General features: G+C 36.7%; 1 protein-coding gene across 1 annotated transcript in view; it reads left to right on the top strand.

Moving 5' to 3' along the window:
• Ctnna3 (catenin alpha 3) overlaps positions 1–19,324 on the top strand; it is a 1,268,549-nt gene extending 1,249,225 nt beyond the window's left edge. Inside the window, exon 17 of the mRNA XM_042696520.1 lies at positions 18,852–19,324. Within this exon, the coding sequence (XP_042552454.1) occupies positions 18,852–19,139 (288 nt within the window). The 3' untranslated portion in view covers positions 19,140–19,324. The remainder of the gene's footprint in view (positions 1–18,851) is intronic.
• Positions 19,325–23,387: the final 4,063 nt, after the last annotated feature.

Genomic DNA, 23,387 nt, shown 5'->3' with positions numbered 1-23,387 from the left:
ATGGATCAGTGAGCTAGAGAATATGGGAGACCAGATGGAAGGGTGAGCTTCAACAACCTCATCTCCACTCACTTTGTTAGGTGCAAACAACAAGGAAAGATCACTGAGGCTCTTTTCTGTCATATCATTTCAGAAATAGTATTGTTTTCCACTAGGAATTCTACCATTATGACATATGTACAGTTTTATCTATCTTCTGTGTGACAATACCATCCAAGGATCTGCATCACAATGTAGATTAAAATAACTATTAGCAATAAAGATCAAATAAGGGTTATTTGATATATACCAGAGAATGTTTCAAGTTCTCTACATGCATTATTGTAATCAATTTTGAAACAACATTATGGAATCTCTGTTATTATTTCCGCAACTTGGCAAATTAGAGCATGTGGCAAAAATTAATTGGTCCCCAAGGTTACATAATTAGTATGTGATTGAGCCAAGATTTAAGTATTGCTCTTCTGACTCCAAAGCCTTCACTCCTAACCAATTTATTAACTGGCTCACATGTAAGTAACTTATTTAGGTTGCAGCATCCAATTTCTTTGTGCTAAAGTCCTTTTCCTCATACAAATCCCAATCATATTGGGGAAAGGAAAGACTACAGTCAATTAAATAAAGTTAGTAGAATATAAAAGGGAGAGGCGGTGGCGGGGAGGACAGTGCAGTAATTAACAGATAACCAAAGTAACACTGTGAACCTAGAGCTGACCTCAGAGTTTATGTCTGCATGATGTCTGGCTATCTCTTCCATATACACCCATAATCCAGATGGATTCTTTGGCTTTTTAGTAGCAAATTCAATTTCCCTTACTTGGCTAATGGGAAAGGAATAGTCTCTTGCTCCTTTGTCTGCATGAGAAAGAGTTGGTGAGCTTCAGTGTTCCAAGCATCTTGCCAGGGGAAATGCCATTATATATACTGTTATAAAGATGATAGCGAAATAAGTACTAGCCTTAGTTAGGCAAACGGGAGATAGATGTAAGTTGGCGTTAGGTTGGTAGAGAGAGTGAAGATATGATTTGGCCTGAAAGAGAGAGGGAAACAGAGAGACACAGAGAGAGAGAGAGAGAGAGAGAGAGAGAGAGAGAGAGAGAGAGAGAGAGAGAATGGGAGGAGAGAGAGATAAAGATGATAGATAGAGATATAGAAGATCTAAATTTGTCTTCGGTAGTTACAGTGGGAATATAAGTTTGCTTTGGACTGTGCAAGCCACATTGGTAAATGAGTGTGGGTCCAGCCTGAAGAGATAAACTGTGTAACCAAATATCTGTATGCCTCGTCTGTAAAACAGGGCTGCCAATGACACCAACAGTTTAGATATATAATGATTAAATGATGTAAACAGTAAGTAAAACTCTTGAGTGATACTAACTAATAAGCACTGCTTATATTTTTACTATTCACTCTATTCACTCTAAGGTTTAATTAGATTTGTGATCTTGGAAAAAATTCATTAACCTCTATTTCCCTATCTATAAGTGAGGACTTTAATTATACATTCCCATAAGATTTGTTTGGTTTGTTATCAAAATTATATGTATTAAGAATGTAATATTGCTGAGATGGTAAATGTGAAAATGATTATTATGGAGTTCTTGATCACAAGGGTTTAAATACTTTATATATGAAAGGAAGTACATGTGAAAAGTTAATTGAGTAGGCTAAGAAAGAACATGTTTGTGTGTGTGTGTGTGTGTGTGTGTGTGTGTGTGTGTGTGTGCATGGATGTGTGTATGTGTGGGTACACAGATGTGCCTACACATGATGTGAGTGTGAGTGTGTGTGTATGTGTGTATAAATCCCGCAGGTTTTACAAACCAATATGGATAGGTGATAATACCAATATTTGGTTGTAAATCTGTAAATGACAGACTTTTTCAATAAGATTTTGTGCCACTGCATTATTTACCATAGCTAAGACATAGAACCAACCCAGATACCCCCTTAGTAGATAAATGGATCAAGAAAATGTGACATACATATAGTGGAATTCTATGCCTCCATCAGAAAGAATGACACCACCCCATTTGTTAGGAAATGGAAAGACTTGGGAAAATTATATTAAGTGAAGTAAGCCAGACCCAAAGAAACATAGGTCCCATGGTTTCCCTTATTTGCAATAAGTACTATATGTCCAGGACAAGGGGAATCTCAAAATATCTCAAAATACATATTACCATGTAAGATGATATTAATTGAAATGAACCCCAGGTTAGAGACCCAAGTGGTTTTATCTTTCTTGCTGTTGTTTTTTTTAATATATTTATAATGTACTAGGGGTTTATTTTGTTTTTCTCCCATGGTACAACCCCTGTTTTCACTGTATTTGATTCCAGTGCCCTGCATCTTTTATATACATTTTTCTAATTGGGAAATAACAGAATGCTGAAATAAGGATACAGGTTGACTCTAACTACTCAGGAGCCACAGATCTGGAGGACTGTAGTTCAAAGACAACTTGGGGATGATAGTCATCTAGATTCCATCACTAGAATACTCAGGAAAAAATATCAGGGCTAGAGGCATGCAAGTGGTAGAGCAGTTAGCCAGGCAAGCATGCCAAGTCAAATTTAAATGTTGTATTCAGGTTACTTTTACCCAACATGCCACCACATTGTAGTTTGTTTCAAACATGTTCTTAAGGAAAAATAAAATTTATTCTCCAAATAATCTCATTTCAGTGAATCCTTGCTGATGTATATAATAAAATTTATAATAACAGTAGTTTGAGAGCTTTAGGCAAATATGTCTCTGTGATGTTTTACTTGTTCATTGAGAGTTTAGGAAGGTTACCCCAGGGAAAGCAGCTTTGGAGGACAAGGCCGAATCTCAGAATCATATGAGGTTAGTGCACAGATAATTTGCAGCGACTCTCAGAGATATTAGTATGAATTTTTCTTCCATATCTCTATTAAATCAAAAGAACTTGCAGCAAGTATTAAGTTTGCATCTTTTAAAGAAATCCAACAATTTTAGGGATTCAAGGAATCAATAGCTTCTATCTACTTTGTTGTAATTTTAAAAAGCTATGTCAGAAAACTCAGAGAAAAAGTATAGTAGCCCCACATTGTCAGGCTTATCACATCATGCATGGTTTAAAACAAGTGAAGTGCAGTCAAAAAAAAAATAAGAACTTATATATAATAGATAATATATATACATATATATGTAACAAATCCTTGAGCCTGGTACAAGGGGCTCATGTTGGTAATTTCAGCTAGTCTGCAATATGAGAGGAATAGGGCCATGGCTTGAAGTCAATCCAGACAGAGAAGTTCACAAAACCCTATATTTAAGAGTAGCCAGCAAAAGTACAGCAGGTGGTATACTCAAGAAGTACAGTCATATTCTAACATGCATGAGGCCCTAAATTCAAACAGTAGAATCACAGAACTGAAGAAAAGATTAAATGCATTGTATGGTAATTTGCTGTGAAGATGCTTCCATATAAGTTATTGTCAGTTACGTTTAAATTTTGCGTGATCTGCTGTTTTGTTGCTCATAACTACATGAAAACTATACTAAAAAAAACTATACTCATAAAAGGCAAATGGTACATAAATGATAGATTATCAGAAGTTAATCTGCATGATTTAAGTGATAAAATGAAATGTTTAGGCTTATTTTAAGATGGCATATCTTTTGTGGAAGTTAAGCAACATTAGGAAAAATTGATCCAATAGTACAGTACAGTGCAGTATGGTATCAAATTCCTGAGCATTCAATTTTTTTTTTTACATATTGCCAGTCTCTTTGGAAGCATAAACTCATGGATATAAAAAATTCATTTGTATTCATTTTTGTAATCATCACACCATGTATTTGTGACAATAATGTAGTCGGCCACTGGAGGTATCGAGTTTTAATGTTTAGACCTAGTTTATATATGGTATTGCTAAATTTGAGTCATATTCATGTAAGAACTCATTGCTGCCTGAGCATCCAGAGTTTTTCCTCAACAGCGCTATCCTTCAGACCATGGATACTAATGTTCTACTATAATTAAGACTCATAGCATTGTAGAACTGGATGGAAACTCATGCATAATGTAGTCCAACTTGTCTACTGCACAAAAAATATTTCACACTCAGAGAATGTAAGTAACTACGATGGAATAAAAAGTGTTCAGCATCCAAAGTGAACAGGGAACATTGAGCCTCTTGACCTTGTGGATGAGGATCTCTTTCTACTATTCTGCACCAGTTTCTAGTTACGGTTTATAAATTAGGACATAACCAGGAGGCACGACAGGGGCCAGCTTAGTATGCTTATGACAAGAAGAGAAATATAATAATGAATCAGGGAGTTCCCTGCCCAAGATGCCTTATAAGGCCATACATCTAGCCCAAACTAGTTTCAGATGGTAGGGTGTGAGAGAATAAAAGGTGTGGGTAAATTGGCTCAGCCACAAAGGTTAAATAAATTCAGGGCTGGGATCCAGAGAGAACATTAGTGGAAAGTCTTTGGAAAATTCATAGATGAGAAAGATTATAAATCAGACTTCCTCTGTCAACCCTCTCACCAATCCCCTTTCAGCCTCAAATAAGCTTTCTGCCTCCTTCACTCCAGTTGACAGGGTCAAGGATAGAGATTGGAGGAGTTGATTCTTGACATGGCTGTGGTGGTTTTGTGTGTGTATGTGTGTGTGTGTGTGTGTGAGAGAGAGAGAGAGAGAGAGAGAGAGTGTGTGTCATGGGGCCTGCTCTGGGCCTGGGCGCTGTCCCTCAGCTCTTCAGCTCAAGGCTAGCGCTCTACCATTGGAGCCACAATGCCACTTCCGGCTTTTTCTGCCTATGTGGTGCTGAGGAATGGAACCCAGGGCCTCATGCATGCAAGGCAAGCACTCTACCACTGAGCCACCTTCCCAGCGGTTTTGCATTCTATCTCTGACATAGAAGTAAGAATCCTGATCTTCTTAAGGAGAGGAGAATTAATTCTGTAATCTCATCTTGATGCTAGTAGGTTAAATTGAGAATCAGTGCTGTGCCTTCCTTTCATATGGCTTATTAAGCCTTCTTCAGTATAAAAATCAGGAAAATAAAAAAAGCCTTCTGAATCCTGTTTTAATGCCATCAAAGGCTCAAGGATATGAGAGTTACTTAATTCGGAAGATTTTCCATTTTTCAAAATTCCCTCAGGAATAACTATGTACCTGAATTCCAACATTTAGTAGCCAATATTTTCCTTACAATTAATTTAAAATACCTTTGTGTAACATTTAAATCATCAGTAGTTTCTTTCCTTTTAAATGCTTTTGGTTTCAAATAAAGCAAAATCAAGAAGCTAGTTTGTGTTGGTTGGTTTGGCTTGTTTTGGTTTGTGCTGGTTCTGAGGCTTGAAGTCAGGGTCTGGGCACTGTCCATGAGCTATATTGCTTAAGGCTAGCATTGTACTGTACCACTTAGGCCACAATTCCATTTCTGGCTTTTCTGTGGTTAATTGGAGACAAGAGTCGAATAGATTTTCCTGCCTGAGCTGGCTTTGAACTGCAATCCTCAGATCTCATCCTCCTGAGTAGCTAGGATTGCAGGCATGATCTAGAAGTGCAGACTTCCCTTCCCTTCCCTTCCCTTCCCTTCCCTTCCCTTCCCTTCCTTTCCCTTCCCTTCCCTCCCCTCCCCTCCCCTCCCCTCCCCTCCTCTTCCCTTCCCTTCTCTTTCTCTTATAAGCTGTGAATCTGGACCTGATAGGATTCAATTGGTATTTTTCATCTGTTTCTTATTTTGGCTATTCAATCATGGCAAACTTGCTTATAAAATGCCACAACTTAGCCCATCCAAAGAATCAAAGAAAAAGGATAGTCATTTTCTACAGTCTTTCACCATACAAATGGAAGCCAACAACCAAATACAATTAGAGTTGGTTTGATCTTAGCACTTTAGTCTTACAACTATTTTCGCGATGAAGGACAGGACAAGGACACAGCAAGTCACTCTGTTTAGCCGTCTAATGGAAGTATGTATGTACACAATACAACAGAAGAAGCAGAGAAATCCCTGATGATTTTTTCCTGTTTGGGAAAGTAGGGCTGAAGAAGCCATCACTCTTGTCACTGAAAAACTATTGTAATAGGTGAGCTGAATCTTGAAGAAGAAAGGTGAACCAAGAAAAGAAAGTAGGATGAAAGATATACCCTACCCAAAGCCATGGTGACATGATAATAGTTTTGTGCCACAAAAAAAGAACAAAACAGCAAAATAAGGTTGGCCCCGTCATTGGGAAATATCACATATTGAGCATGCTAGACTTTATTTTGTGGTCATTCATGCTGCACTAAAAGTCTGCAAAACAGAAATAAAAGCTATTATCAACATTTTAGGAAGATAATTTGGAGTAATTTTTCAATGGCGCAGATACCCAGGAGATGAATGGGAGGCTATTCCAAAGGTTTCTGTAAATAGTTGTTGACTGGTGTTAACAAAGTGGTCACAAATTTAAAGGAGGGAGGGAGGGAGGGACTGGGAGAGAGGGAGGGAGCAGAAGACACTGTATAGAAGGAAATGTACTCTTTACCTGACTCATGTAAATGCAATCCCTCTGTACATCACCTCCATCATAACAATCAAGTAAATTAATTAAAAGAAACAAATTTGAAGAAGGAAGTTTACATTCCAGAGCAGTTCAGGGAATAGAATGTAGACAGCTTGGTGAGTTTGACTAGAGTGCAGGCATATTGGAGGCTCTTCATACAATATCAGACACTATTCCAAATGCTTAGTACATACACCTAGACACACACAAATTTATGCGTGTGTGCCTGTGTGTGATGCCAACTTTATTAAGAAGACACAAATATTATAATTCATAATTATTATAATTCAGATAAAGACACTGAGGAATCAGGAAATTAATCACCCAAAGTCGCTCAATGAACAGATGGCACTGAGAAGTTTTAAACATGGGCCATTTGCTTCTCAAGTAGTCTGCTGATTTATTAATTAATTGCTGTCTCTGTATCCTAGAGGAAAATATCTCAAACTTTTTATTTCATTTTTTTGCTATGATACAATCAGATTCAGAACATATTTCTTCTGAGCAGGCACATTTCACTGAAAACTATATTAATAAGTTTGATTTTTAAATTGATTGCTAGATTTAAACTCTACCCCTTTTACACTCCAGAGAGTAGATCAGAGTACAAGTGAGTGAAAGGATGTAATTAGAGGAATTACCTCCAAGGCATTCTAATTTATGGGGAAAAACAGTAAATTATTTTTCAATTTCAGTATTTGAACAATTATGATTACTATCAAATGATGGTTCCTGTGACAAATAAGTAATTGAAATGCACCGATTGTCTGGACCCTTACATTTAAAGCTAACAACCAGACAACCTCATTCGGCTTTCATGGTGACCCTGTGTGATTGTTATATTATTACATTTGTAGGACTTATGGATGTTCAAGTTCAAAGGTGAGATTGAAAACAGAATATAAAGTCCCAAGCATATTGAGAACTGAGACACTCTCTCTTTCCTTCTCTCCATCTATCTCTCTCTTTGCCTCTGTCTCTGTCTGTCTCTCTGTCTCTCTCTGTCTCTGTCTCTGTCTCTGTCTCTCTGTCTCTCTGTCTCTCTCTCTCTCTCTCTCTCTCACACACACACACACACACACACTTAGCAGTTCTCAGACTATTGTTAGGCGTATTTCCCCCAAAACTGGGTTTGAGAGAAAAAGAGATTTGTCAGGCAGTTTTTTTTAATTGTGAAAATACTGTACAGAGGGTTTACAATTACATGGGCAAAATAATGAGTGCATTTTTTATCTAGCATTGTAGCCTCCTCCTTTGTTTCCCCTTCCCATCCCTTCCCATCCCTCCCCCTGCCCCCCCTCAGGCAGTTTTTAATTGCAAACACCACCCTTGCTCTTGCAGTTACAATGGGGGACTACAGAGGAACTCTTGTGTATCGTATTTGACACATGATTCTGTGAACTGCTATTCAGAGTAACACAGTAGAGATAATCAACAAAGTTCAATTTTCAAGTTTTGTAAGGGGAAGGGGGGCATCCTAAACCAGAGGGAAGATAAAGCAACGTAATCAGAGGTAGAATAAGAAGCATGGTAGAATAAGAGATCTCAGCCTAAGTTAAACAACTAACATTGAAAAGACATTTTTTCCCAAATTCCCAACATTTCCTTTTATCGAGAAAGTGATGGAATAAATCAGTAGAAGGTGATAGAATCACATAGATTTGAATTTAATATCAAATTTATTTCTGTTTTCTTGGCAGTATAGAGGTTTGAACTCAGGGCCTTGTACTTGCTATAAGCAGGTCCTTTACCATGTGAGCCATGTCTCTAGCCTTCCAAGCAACTATCTTTTTTGTTGTTGTTGTTGGTCATGGGCTTGAACTCTGGACCTGGGCACTACCCCTGAGCTATTCAGCTCAAGGCGAGTGCTCTTCCGCTTGAGCCACAGCGCCACTTCCAGTTTTCTAGTGATTTATTGGAGATAGGAGTCTCACGGACTTTCCTACCCGGGCTGGCTTTGAACCTCGATCCTCAGATCTCAGCCTCCTAAGTAGCTAGGATTACAGGTGTGAGCCACTGGCGCCCAGCCCAAACAACTATCTTTTACTGTCTTCTGGGTTATCGTGGCAAAGTCATTGGATTCCTGAGTCATAGTTTTTAGCTATTTTTACCTGGTAAATAAAAAAAGGCAATGTCTACCTCACAGGATACTATCAGATTTATAGATAATATTGTCAAGACTTGCTACATGTTTTTGTATCACTATCTGTGATTGCAGGTGTGAAGGGAGACAATTGTATCCCACACTTTGACAGTGCTTGTCATACAGATGACATTGTTAACCAGTGTATATTCTCAGTCTGGATTATTGAATTCCATCCTGTGGCCATTCTGTAAGATGGTGGTGGTGGTTATCATTTTACAGAGAAAGAAACTGATGTTCAGAGAAAGAATTTGGATTTAGGCAGTCTTGTCTCCAGAATTCAAAGTCTTAACAGGCAACTCCACTTCCTCCCCCCCTTCTCCCTTCCACAGCCACGCACCTAACACTATGGGCTTTAGTTTTCTTAATTTATACAAAGACAAAGATCAGAGTGATTAAAACACATATGGCTCCATCCTTCTACTGCCTGCTCAACTTCAGTGTCTGGGGATTTGCTCGGATGCCTACTGCTCTGGGAATGGGGCATGGTGCCAAAAAAGTTTCTCATTTTCTAAGCAGCTGGAAGGGTAACTACCAGCTGCTCTTAAATGTGTTTGAACCTCATCCCCTCAACCAGGAGACAGCTGTGCTTATCTACAGAAAGACTCTGGAAGGTTGTTTTGTGTTTTATAAGGCACTCTAGGCATGCTGAAAGAGATTTCTGATTTGAAAAGAGCCTAAATTCAGGAATAGAACTTTTTCTTATTTCCCCATTGCAGATAATTCTCTAATCCTTGATATTCTCTTAGACACAAAGCTTAAAAAAATTTTTTTTGCCTGAAAGACATAGAAGACAGTCCTCTTAAAGACACTTCAATTGTTTTCCTATAGATATATTTCTTTATACCTGGCACATTCCAGGATTCACATCTGAGATAAGGGCCTTCTTTCTTAAGGCTTCTGTTGGGAAAATTTCAAAGTTCCATTCTGTCTTGTCACCTGATGCCCTTTGCTTCCAGCTGTTGCTTCTTATTCTTGATTTGAACAGCTAACAGAATACATATTAGTAGTCCTGGATGGCTGGAGCAGCCATCAAGGATATTTGTCAATCAAATCAGACAATTGAAGACATGATACACCCCAAAGGCGGACTAAAACTTAGAAAAGTGGTCTGTTTAGCATCGATTTTGTTGTCACAAAAGAATTCTTTTTTCAATTAACTTAACAGGCCAAGGATACAGTTTATGGGATCATGTTAATTCGTAGTCAAATATTCAAAGATGTATTTTGCCAAGCCACATATTTGTGCTGTTTCTTTTGTACATGATCCTGTGAACTTTTCTTCCAGGAGTGACTTTGAATCTCGATCCTCTGGATTGAAGCCTCCGGAGGAGCCCAGATTACAGGCGTGAGTCAGCCATGCCCAACTCTACACATTTCTTTGAGTGAGAGCACAGACATTATTTTTTAAAAGAAACTGTTATAATCATCAACATACAAAGTATATACTCTAGGACTTGGGAGACCAAGCTACAGTGTATAAAAATTCAGAAATATCCATTGCTCAGGCAAAAATTCTATTTTGTAGATATGGTGACATTTACTATCAGAACACTTTTCTACTCAAGATTTTTGTGTACTGACTTTCAGTGAGGGTTCACTAACAAGACATTATTGACAGATTACTGCCAGTCTCCCATGTTTTGGTATCCATCCTCTTGTACCTTTGTCTTCTTTGCCTCTTCCAGCACTAGGAGCTGAAGCTGTTCAGGTGGATGGATGAGGAATTAAGACTTGTTCATCATCACCAGTTTTGCTTTATAATTATGCATTGTTTAGAAACCAATTCTCTATCTTAAATTCCAGGTTGAAACACTTGTAGTAGCTGCCATTTTCCTGGATGAACTCTGAATAAAGCCTGTGCTGAGCAGAGCTGTAATCATCATACTATTTTGAGAAATGTGTGCAGTGTACGAGTGTGTTTACATGTATACCAGTGTATGCATCCAAGGGTTTGGTTGATACTGAGGAAGAATCAGTGCCTGCCATATCACCTCTTATTTTTAAGAAGTGGTATTGAGTTCTCCCCAAAATTCCTTTTTTATTGAAAAGGTGATGAGCAGGGGTAAGGCAATGAGTACATTTTTTAAAAATCATAGGTACCCTATCCCTTATTATCTCCTATTTACCCCTATTTCCCTCCCAGCCTAGTTGTAATGTTTATATCCAACATTTAGTTCATCCCTTGTCCTGCTGTCTCTGTGATTCCCTTTCCTTTCCACAGATTGAATAATCTAAAAATTTCAATCAGAAATCTTCTTAACTCTGGTTCTACTTAAATCAGTAACTTAGCATTTTATTAGAAAACTCATCTTATAAACTTAACTTTATACAAAGGTAGCAAATTCTCACAACCACACAGAAATGCGCTTCTTTTACAACGATACTACTGAGAAGAAAACTTGGGTTTAGATAATGTAATTGATTTCTTCCCAAGTGGCCTATCTAACACTTAAGAGAAATGGGGTTCAAACCTAAGTTATGTACTATAAAACCTAAGTTTGGTTCTTACAGTTTAAACACATTTCTCATGTATGTCTTAAGTTCCATTTTTTATTTCAGAATTCTTTATTAAACCAAAAAAAGTTAAGCTTTCCTCTGATAGAGGATATCATTTTGGAAGAGAGATCCAATAACAGTGTTAGGTCCTTTTTGTTTTTCTTTTGCCAGTAACAGGACTTGAACTCAGGGTTTAGAGCTGTCACTCACTTTTTTGTTTTATTTTGTTTTGTTTTGCTCATGGCTAGAATTCTACCATTTAAGCCATACGTCCAATCTAGCCTCTTAGTTTTCAATTGGACTTTTCTACTCCATGGCTTCCAACCATAATATTACATGCCATTCTGAGCCTTCTAAGTAGCTGGGATTGTAACCACAAGGTACCAGGCCCAATGAGAGATATCTAAATGTGGGAATTTAAGAATTTCTTACAAGTATGTCTCAAGTATGTGTATATAAATAAGATGGATATCATTTGATTAAGCTCTGCTTTTAAGAGACCAGCAACTTTCTAGTAGACAAACTTTGGGTGTACAATATCTGAAAGTCACTGTTTGCTGGCAGAACACAAGAGGTTAATTGAAGTTGTTTCTATCTTTGAAAACATTATTGCACATTATTTCTACTCTTCTAGCTCTATAATCAATCTAGATAAAATTCCATGGCATTTATTTGTGTGCCAACTATCTCCTTGGCTCAGGTTTAATAATAAAAATAAAACAAGTAAATGATAAACAGTCTGTCTACAAGTAAATAATAAACAGTCTTCATTGTTAGATGAGATATCACTCGTCAGCGGATACATCCTAGCCTAGGTGACATGGAACCCTACTAAGAGAAAATGACATTGATGTGATACTATGATTCATGAATAAAGTAAGATACACAAAAAACCACCAGAAAATCCAAATAATAGAGCTAAATGCTTTGGATCAACTTAATTTTGAAGAAATTCCAAGATAACTTAAACAGAAAAAGAAAAACATTTTTAACCAATGGTGCTTGAACAATTGGGTAGCTATACAAGAAAACATAAGCAAGATCACTCAATAGCAAAAAGTCAACAGAAAGCTAAAGATGACTTTAAAAATAAATCTAAAACTTCAACTATCATAAGAAACAAAAAAACATAAAATAAATCTTTGTCTTCCTTGTGATAGTGAATATTTTTGGTAAGGCCAAAGAATTATTATATTAAATTATAATTTAGAGGCAGTAAATTAAAAACATGCTTTTTGAAATACTGGTAATATAAATAGAAGTTTAGATTCGAAAAAAAGATTTGCAATGTATACATGTTACGTAAAACAACTCTTTAGAATATACAAACCTCATTGCAGCTGGAAAAAATATCAAAATAGAGTCCACAACTGGGTCCAATTATTTAACAGATACCTCATTAAAATATTTTGAGGGCTTAATATGGTGGTGCATTCCTGTAATCCTATCTACTCAGGAGGCAGATAGGTGGGTCCAGGTTCAAAGGCAGTCTAGAGAAGTTATTGAGAAATCCAGTCTGTACAATAAACGAATACGAAAAGAACTAACATGTGGTAGAAATGGTAGGGTTCTTTGGGGGCCAATAAACAAAGAGAATAGACTTTGTTTCATTAGTAATTATTAAAATGACAGTCAAAACCTAAATATATGATTTTATATATATATATATAGACTAGTAGAGGATCACAGATTGAGACTGCTCCTTTTTCTCTCTGCTTAATCCATAGATTTTGCAGCATAGCTAAAATGCTTCATTGAGCATCATCATATATGTTGAGCACAGACTGTGGGCCTTACTGGTGCCTGAGAGAAGCAATAATAAAATTTCAAACACTGATCCTGAGAGAACTATTTGAAACCCAGCCCACTTCTGTGTAATCTGCTTGGGAGAAAGTATACTAGCACTTCTTAAAGTGAGCATCTAAGGAAAAAAATTATTACAGAAAATTAGTTCTTCAGCTTAGCATTTGTATTTATGTTTAATATAGTTGGGGGATAGCTAAACATTATCAATCTGTATATTTTTAGAGCTGGCTCTTCCAAATAAAATCAGAATGCATTCTGAATAGCGATGGGAATTCTGAGTAGAATGGGCATTATGTTTATGCTTATTTTCTTTTAAAAGACCATAAAAATATTTTTGGCCTAGAGTATCTGTGTTGAGGGGTCTTCACTTAGAAAATGCTTTTTTGACAGGAGAAGATTACAACTGAATAAATGTCAAATTTCATTTCACATCTGGTCTTTGGAAGACTGTTCAATTTTTTTTTTTGCACATTGATTTTCCCCCGTTCAAGTAAAGTTGTCCTTTTCTATTGTCATATTCTCTTGGAAACTAGCAAAGGATAAATTTACTATGTGAAGCATATTGTTGGTCCACTGGAAAAACTCTTCATAGTCAAAGGAAGGGCTACGTTCTCCCCAATTTAAATATAAGCTTGACAGCTGCATTTGGTGATGTAATTCCATGTGACTAGCTTTAACAAAGCCTTTTACTGGATTTGCTTATTAAGTCAGCCTGTCTCTTTAGCATTTTTGAAAAGGGAGATTGTTTTACTAGAGGCTATCCTTTTAAAAAATCAACTCAAAAACAAAAGAATGTGTTAAGCAAGTATTGGGATAAAATTAGTTCCTCCAAACAAGTGCAGGATAGATCATCAAAACATTGAATTTGTTGATTTTTTTTCTAAAAGAAGAAGATATTTGAACATTTTTGTAGTATACCAGTGCAATAATTAGATCAGTCTAAAAATGCAAATAAATATATGGTAGAAAGGCTCCGAATAAATAGGTGGAAAGACTATAAAGATAATTAATTCTTCGTAGAAATTGTTACTTTGTGCTATTACCTGACCATACATACACAAATGCCTTTTAATGTGATTTATGCTAATCTCATTTCCAAATGATTTAGTAAGGGACTTTAAAACTGTAAGAGTTTTTTTAAAGATACTCAGCGAACCAAATATTGGTTTCTGTTGCAAACTAAGGCAAACAAATTGATATTATTTAATTTGAGAATCAGAAAAGTATTTGATTAGCCAGTATTGTATTTATACTGGCACATTATAAAGACTAAACAAATATCTTGTCCTGGAGGCTAGAATTTATTTTTCTCATAGCCTTCCTTTTTTATTTATTTTATTGGAACCATATTTTAAAATGCTAAATATGAAAAGTATTTATGTACATGTCTTTAAGTGGTATGGTGCCCCCTGAACAAAACTGTTTCCAATAACTAAAAATTCTTTTCTAGAAATTACACAAAATAAACATTTTCAATCCTTCCTTCCTTCATGGTCTTTTGTTGTTTGTTTTTCTTTTTGTATTTTTTTTGTATGTGTCCAAGTACTGGAGCTTGAACCCAGGGCCTTGCTTTTTGGCCCAAAGCTGGCATTCTATTACTTGAGCCAAATCCCCACTTCTGGCTTTTTTTCTGGTTAATTAGAAATAAGTCTCATGGATTTTCCTACCTCATGGTTTTGAACTACAATCTTGAAATCTTAGCCTCCTTAGAAACTAGGATTCCAGGTGAACCACCAGTGCTGGTTCAAACCATTATCTTAAGAAGTAAATGTGTTGGCTAGTGAAATATGAAATATCCTTTTTGTTCCTGTTACTAGTATGTATTACAACAGTAAGGTCAACTTGCTTAGAAGCAGATAACCATCTTTAAAATATTAAACTTTGCATTGATATTGGTGCAGTTTCTCTACCTTTTAAATATCTACAAATTATGAAATATCAGGAGTGGGACATTACAAAGGCAAGGCTGTATACTGAGCAAACTGTTAAGTGTAACTAGACTGCCTTGATCCAAATTCCAGAACTTAACATTTATTAGCTATATACCTTGAGCATTTTAGTAAGCCTTCCATTTCTATATTTCTTCATTATAAAAATGAAATTAATAATAGTAGTTTCATCATAGAGGTGCTATACTTTCCAACAGGATACAGTAGATATTAAAATTATTATAAACTGCTTTTATTCTTGGAACCAAAAATCCATACATGTGCCTTTTAAGTATTGTGTTTGTGTAGGTACAGCACCTATTAATCAAGGGTCCCTTGAGTTCAAATAAACAGGAGGATTCACAAAAAATTTCATAGACTCACATTAGAATAATAATTAGTGAAACATAATTATTTACTACTACTCTGAAATGAAAGTCAACAGAGACAGAACCTGACAACTAATATTTGTACCTAGAAAATGCTACACAGCTCTTGATAACCATGAGGGATGCTCATGCTCCATTATGTGGAAACCACATCAATGTTACAAAAGTACACCCCGGTCACCAGCATCAATTGGTTACTGTCTTCCATTTCATTATGTGGTAGGCATCGATTTAATCCAGACAAGAAATTCAGTTAAATTCACAATCTTCTTTGAGAATTAGCTAAAAATCCTGTCCCTCCTTCTGAAAAGATGTGAGGACAGCTGCTACCTAAGAGTATGAGTGTGAACATTGGTATGTGAGTGTGTGAGAATGAGAGATGTAGAAGGCACTGTTTCAATGGTTACCACAATCAAAAATGCCACAGATCATAGGGGAGTGTTTCCAGATGTGAGAGAGACGAGCCTCTGCCTTGGGACACAGTTCAAATTATTTTTGTCTGAAGTATTTTCAGTTAATGAAAACGGTGTGTAATAGAGATTTTGTGGACCAGAGTTTTAGAGTCCAGTTGGTTTGCTCTTCGACATCTTTGAAATAACGTGATATTCTTGTCTTCCACAGGAATATTTGTGAAGTTCAGAAAGTTTGGTTCCAGATGCAGAATATAGTTCCCCAAGTAGTATATTCTCTTCCAATTGTTTTCTCTTTCCACAGAGGATTCTGGTGAATCTTTTCCTTAAAGGATGTTTTAATTCAAGTAGAAATATATAAAAGCATTTATAATAATTTTCTACAGACACTAAATTGTGTCTGCACTAGTGTATTGTCTAAGTCTAGATCACTGATACTACCTGGACATTGAAGAAAATTCTCTATCATTAGCTATCCTTGTCTTTGCCCCTTGCTTGTGTGGCTTGTGATTTGACTGATAGCTGAGAGTTATACATCTTAGCACACGAGTTCTTAGACCTCAGCGATCTTCTTAACATGCCATAGCATCTTCCCTCATGAAATAACAGTGTTCTTTGAGTAATTGTCGTAATCTGTCTGCAAAAGGAGTCCTCATGGCCTCCTAGGAGGGGTAATTGTCCTGTCATTTTTTTTTTCTGAATCACATAGAGAGGAAGATTTTACTATAGCCATTTGCGATTTTACAATCAAAGGATTTGTCAGAAGCCAGCAGAATAGATCACAATAGCACAGGTAGAGACTGAGGAGAGAAGAGAAGCCAATTTCCTTTTAGCAAATTCCGGATTAAACTTGAATATCTTCCCTTGCTGATGTATAGATAGTATTGGTGAGGAAAAGCCAAAAGGAGATGAAATCAAAACAGTGTATCAATGATAAGATTATGGTATAAAAAGATGGGAAGAGAAGATATCTTTTAGGGTGAGAAATCCCAAGTCATCTGTGAAATCCTGACGGACAGGTTATCCCTACAATCTGATATTGTGAAAGACTCCGTAGGGATTCAGAGCCCTCCTGAAAAATCTCACACTTTCGTGTGTGATAGATGCATCACCAAAGAGCCTCAAAGACTCTTCCACCTTATGGAAAATTTGCTCCTTCTTTTAGTGAAATTGGAAACCTTTTCTGAGTATAACCCGGTTTCAGGAAGTTGTTAATGAAACCTATGAATTATTGAAGGGGGACATGTTAGCTTGCCAACTGTCAGTTGAGTTATTTGCTACCTAGTTATACTAACTATCCTGTTCACAATTTAGTATTTTTAAAAGGCCTGTACAGATTTAGAAGCACTCGATATCCCCCATTTCACGTGAGCAGTTCTTACTTAATGGTTGTAAATCAGAGGGCCTGCCCGCCACCTACACAAGTTCTACATTTCTGGCTTCCATAAGTGAAAAGATGTATACATGTGCTGTAGAAGTCAGATATTACTGCCTTTAAAATTGCAGGGGGTTTTGTTTGTTTGGGTTTGTTTGGCCATTACCTGCTCAAGGATTTCAGGCTTGGCTCATAATGGAGCTAATTAAATTTTCTTCCCAGGAAGCTGCCAGCTAGACCAGTGCCCCAGGCACATCGTCTCACTGTGCGGCTTCTCTCATTTATTCTGTATGTGAGATGAGACTTCTGGAACAGCAAAGGTATAGATACGCAGGCTGGGCAGCTGCGGATGGGTTTCAGTAACTACAGAAACAGTGTCGACTCTCAACTCTGACAGCACAGATGAGAAAGGTGACAGCGGAAGCATATCTTCCAGTTCAAGTAGGCTGAAGATGACAATCTGCCAAGCGGAAGCAAGAGAAGAGGCAATGGTTGTATAAAAAATGAGCTACCTGCACTTGGCTCTGAGGTATACTATAAGATTCGTGAAATATCATTCCCTGAGATTGTTTTCATGCACAGCCTAGAAAAATAAACAGTTTCAGGGAGGGCAAAAGTTTCGTTTAGTAATGTCATTAGAATCTTCATCCTTAAGTGAGTTTTTGTCGTTAACAAAGAAATTGATATTTATTAGCAATAAGTACTTGGTCCCTGGGCTAGTTTACTTACAGGCATGCTTTTTTCTTGTATATGCATTTTATCCATTTAATCACTGAAGTATCTGGAATCAGTATAGTTAAATCAATTCCCGAAGTTACCAAATGGGAGAGATCTGATTATATGGTAAATTATATGTTAACACACTGCATGCTAGAATAAATGGTCCGTATATATGGTACCCTTAAATTATTTAAGGTATATTCACAAAAGAAAATAGAATATGTGTGTGGCTACCCCTGTATGTCTCTGTGTTATTTATCTTCATCTATTTTCTGTTGTTCTTATGTAATTATTTATACATAATATCAAATGTGTTTCAGAGAGTCTTGGCTTACAGAAAGGGCTCACCAGTATTCCCTAAAAGTAGAGAAGTATATCAATTTACAAAGAATTCAGTAGCCATGTGATGTTGGGGGTAGGGTTAATTTAAGTTATTGAAGAGTTTATATGGATTCATTGCAAACCAAGTGAAATAAATTAATCCCTTTCAGACATCATTGTAGATGAGGAAAATAGGTAGGTGGATGGATAGACAGACAGACAGACAGACAGACAGACAGACAGACAGACAGACAGACAGACAGACAGACAGACAGATAGATAGATAGATAGATAGATAGATAGATAGATAGATAGATAGATAGATAGATAGATAGATAAATACCTTACAGATTTAGGAACTCTAAGGCTCCTGCAAAACATTTAACATGGTGGCCATATATAAAAGCTTTACATTTCTGACTTAACTAGAAAGGTGTGTAGATGTATAGCTGTAAAATATTACTGGTAATATTATCAGGTCATATTTCTGATATTGTTATATATTACATTATTGCATTTTACATTATACAATACATAGATAATCAAAAGAATAGGACGAATTGTGTGGATGATTACGTAGAGGTAGGTAAAATGTGAAGCAACTCATTCACTTCTAGGTTAAAATTAAGGGGTCCTATCCCACCTCTATGGTTTTAAACTTTTTATATTTCCAATTGCATCTTGAATACTAGTGCTTTCTTCTTTCTTTTTTCTTCCCTACAGTTGGACAGTGTCACCTCCCTGATCCAAGCAGCCAAAAATCTAATGAATGCTGTGGTGCAAACAGTAAAAATGTCTTACATAGCCTCCACCAAGATCATCCGGATCCAGAGTCCCACAGGGCCTCGGCACCCAGTAGTGATGTGGAGGATGAAGGCTCCAGCAAAGAAACCCTTGATTAAAAGAGAGAAACCAGAAGAAACATATGCAGCTGTCAGACGAGGCTCTGCAAAGAAGAAAATCCATCCAGTGCAAGTCATGAGTGAATTTAGAGGAAGACAAATCTACTGATACCACTATTCTGCTCTAATGCCTATAGTATAAAATCCATGGCTAACCACACTGCTTTATGTTTACCATTGCTTAGTTCTGTAATTACACCAGATTTCAGCGTGAACGCACATATAATGTAACACATTGGGGACTAAACCAGTGCAGGCAGGTTGCATTTGGGATCTGGCCATTGTCATGTTCTCACAGCAAATAACTGTCGATCAAAATTTGCTTGTTGAATGAGGGGATCTTTCTTGTACCATTTAGCATGTTCCATCACAGGGAATTACTTGTATCAGTTATCAAATCAAACAGAAGATACGGAGAGTCTGGTTATCTGGTTATCTGGTTTGAAGACATTCACTCTTTGCATTGTGAATGAAAATACTGATGTGAGCTCTTAACTTTATAAAATTGTCTTCATAATTTCTTTATACAACATGGGAGAAGTATGTAAGTTTTGCCATAGGAAAAGCTTCACCATTGAATAAATTAACCAAATTTGAGCAATCAAGCCAGTCACAGGATTTTTACAGGTCAGTCTTTCTCTTTTCCAATTGTTTTATGGCATTATAAATGTTGCAGTGAGCTTTGACATTGTATGTATATATATGTATTGCAGTTCTATTGTGTTCAGCAAACTCTCAGCTTTTGTGTTCGGAACTATGTGAATACATATATAGAAGAGTCATCACCTATTGGGAAAATAAGACCATGAGCTGCATCCCAGTGTGAGTTGATTCGAACCGAAGTGCAAGGAGTTCTGTGTGACTCTAAGAATCCATTTATATCTGTTTGCAATTATAATTAAAAGGAAAGGCCAGCTTGAAAAACCTTTTGGCATTGAGTAAAATATAACTCTGTGAATTGTACCATTGAACTATAAAGCAGAGTTAATGGCAATGAAGCCAGACTGATTTTAATAACACTTTTAAGTAAAAGTCATTGGGGTCCTTTTTATAACTCCAATAACTGTGCCCATCCATAGCTGAGTTCATAATGGACTTCATAATAGTCTCAGAGTCTACTGTGCTGTCTTATTCTCTCTCCCTCCCTCCCTCCCTCCCTCTCTCTCTGTCTCTCTGTCTCTGTCTGTCTGTCTGTCTCTCTCTCTCTCTCCCTCTCCTTTTCATGTTGGATTTTCTGTAAGGCTTTTGGAGGAGTTCCACTTTGATTCCTAAGGTTTTGTTAACATTCATTCACGTTTCTCCTGCAGAATAATAATATTACAGTTGTACCTGCTTGCTTGTACAATACTGTCTTTGATGAGTAGGTTTAAGAACCATGCTATTAATTATGAGGGGAATGTTATTGTTTTATTAATTATGTTATTCATTTTATTAATGATGTTATGATCTTATCAACTATGAAGGAAATGTTAGCTTCCTTCTATTATAATGAACTACTTAATTCTGAAATGGTGGATTGCTTGAGTTTTTCTTAGGTGCTGAAAGACAACTTCTCTCTAACTTGCTCAAGGGCTTGCCCAGAGTAATTATTCTTCACCACATTCACTCCCTGCAAAGCAAAACAGTGAAGATGGAATTAGATAACTCAGAGCAGTCTGCTTTCAGAGCTATTTGGGCAATTAAATCATCTGGGACGTTTCTTCGGTTAAAATTCTGCCATTACTTTCTTTTCTAAGATAAGAGTACCGTGGCACATCCCTCTCTCATGTAGTAACATGCACTTAAAATCTAGGGAGAAAAGAATTTTCCCTGATAGACAACCAAGTCCCAGCAGTACCTCTTAGCTCCTGAAACCACATAGACAAAATTCATTAATCTGATTGAGAAAATCTAATGTTCATTTGACCTTATCCAATCTCGCCCATCTCTATCTGCTAAACCATTGATCCTACATCTAAGTTGACTAATGTGCTTTTTAGAACCTTAGTTAGTTGAAAGTATAGATTTTTCATTTCCTGCCAGATATTTCCTTTGTCTTTCCATTCTCCTGAACATTTTTATCCATTTTGGTGTCATGTTTCTATGCAAAGGATTGCAGTTCTCATGGGTACAGTCCTCCTCTGTATGATGCCACAGTGACTGGAATTAGAGCTTCCACAAAATTTAAGAGCAATCAATTAAAAAGAATATATATATATATATATATATGTATATATATATAATCTCCAAGCACCAGTGGCCCATGCCTATGATACTCTGGAAGCTGAGATCTGAGGATTGCAGTTTGAAACCAGCCCGGGGCAGGCGAGTCTATAAGACTCTTATCTCCAGTTAACCACCAAAAACTGAAAGTGTCACTGTGGCTCAAAGTGGTAGAGTGCTAGCATACCAGAGACAGTGCCCAGGACCTGAGTTCAAGTCCTACGACTGACAAAAAAGAAGAATGTATCTTATATTATTTTAATAATTCTTTTTAAGTAAACTAAGAAAGTATCTCCAACCTCAGATGAAAGCCATCTGTATTTCACATACCTAGAAATAACATTCATCCAGAGGTAAATTCTACTTCTTCCTTTATATGTCTCTTTCCCTATTACCATAACACTATAATATGTAGTGTTTGCTAGACATTTAAAAGAGAAAAGGAAGAATAGAATTTAAAATTTCAATTTTGTTCATTTTTAACCAATATGCCTGATCAAGAACCTATTTCCTATTAAAAGAAAACAGAAGAGTTAAGCACATTAGTTCATTTATATAGGAATATTTCAGCAGGGTGCATAAAATCCATTTCTGAACACTTCAAAGGAAGTTACTAATGATAACTACAGAATTGTCTCCAAATGGAACCTAACAGGAACCAAATCCCTCCTTCATGCAGTAGACTGTGGACTCACAGATTCTGGGTACAAGTACTTTGTGAGCATACCCTGGGGCGAAATGCCTCCTGGATGCAGATTGCTTTATGGCAGTCTAGTTTGTAGGAACCAAGTTTGTAAGAACTAAGAATGTGGACTTAATGTGATACAGAATTTGGGAAGGGAGAGCGAAAAACAAGAGTGAAGATTGAGTACTTATGAAGCAATATGGATTGAAAGTACCAGAGGTAGAGGAGCAATATGAAGGGTAGTTGCAGAACTGGATAGCTTTTATCAATGATGGGATAAAGGGGTAGAAAAAGTGTCATGTTACTGATTGGGTGAAGATTATATAGGCTCAATCTGAGGAAGAATTTAAGGGATGGATGGGATATTAGCCTTGGGTTATTGATGGGTTGGTAAAGTAATATATGAGGCAAAGAAGAATCTGCATCTACATTCTGAGGATGATTTAGCAATACTGTTCTTAGGTTGAAGAACAAATTCAACCATTCTCCTGGATGCGGGCAAAACTTTTCAATTTCAGGATAGTCATACATCCATCTATTTCCCATCTATTTTTGAACTATTTGTAACCATGATGTTCTTAACACAGTTCTAGATTCCAAAGATCCACCAGGAATCCAAACAATGATCTTCACCCTATTCCACCTCCGTAATAAGCACGAATTATTACCTCACTTGGTACTCTCCATATCCTTACGGAATAATACATTATCAGTTCCATTCTACAGGAAAGGACACTGAGGTTTAGAGAGGATTAGAATATTGTTCAAAGTCCCATTGTCTTTAGAACCAGGTTTGTTGTACTTAAGATTCTGATCTTTTAGCCAGCACCCTATCTAGACTTCTGAGGGAGTTTGTCAGTTGATAATAAGATAGAATTTTTCAAATCCTGGCTGGTTTACTGTAGTAGAGTAAAAAATAAAAACCTTTAAAACTGCATTATTACTCTATAATTCTACATTAAAAGTGTGTGTGTGTGACTTAAATTAGCTACGTAGTTGCATCACTCAGGTTTTGACTGAGTGATATGAAATAAGAAGATTGCCCAGGACAAACTGCTTTTATTACCAGGAATAATAAGCTTAAATGAAAAGTGCCCATGTCAGCCATGCTTAGCATTGGCTGGTGAAAACCATAAGGGGCACCATCTCTATATTTTCTTATTGCTGATGTGTGAATGTGTATTTGAAGTTATGGATTCCAAGAGAGAATTGATCAAGTGTCATTGAAATAGGGTAAAACAAAATTACCTTGTATTTTAAATTAACACATATGATAGTAAACCTGCTTCTATAAAGAAAACTTCCACTAAAGAAGGGCAAAGGTAGGCAACCCATATGCCTGATTACTGGTAAATTTAGGCCTTTATCTTTTTGACATGATCCTTCTCTCCAGAGTTTCTGAAGGATCCTCTTCTTGCCCATATTATAGGATAGGCTTTCACACTTCTGGCCCCAAAGAAATGACATTCT

The sequence above is a fragment of the Dipodomys spectabilis genome, unplaced genomic scaffold (genome assembly GCF_019054845.1).
Source record: "Dipodomys spectabilis isolate Male_0828 unplaced genomic scaffold, ASM1905484v1 ptg000207l, whole genome shotgun sequence".
In the NCBI taxonomy this organism is placed as follows: Eukaryota; Metazoa; Chordata; class Mammalia; order Rodentia; family Heteromyidae; genus Dipodomys; species Dipodomys spectabilis.
Note: the sequence above shows the minus strand (reverse complement) of the source record. Positions and strands in the feature narration are given on the sequence as shown.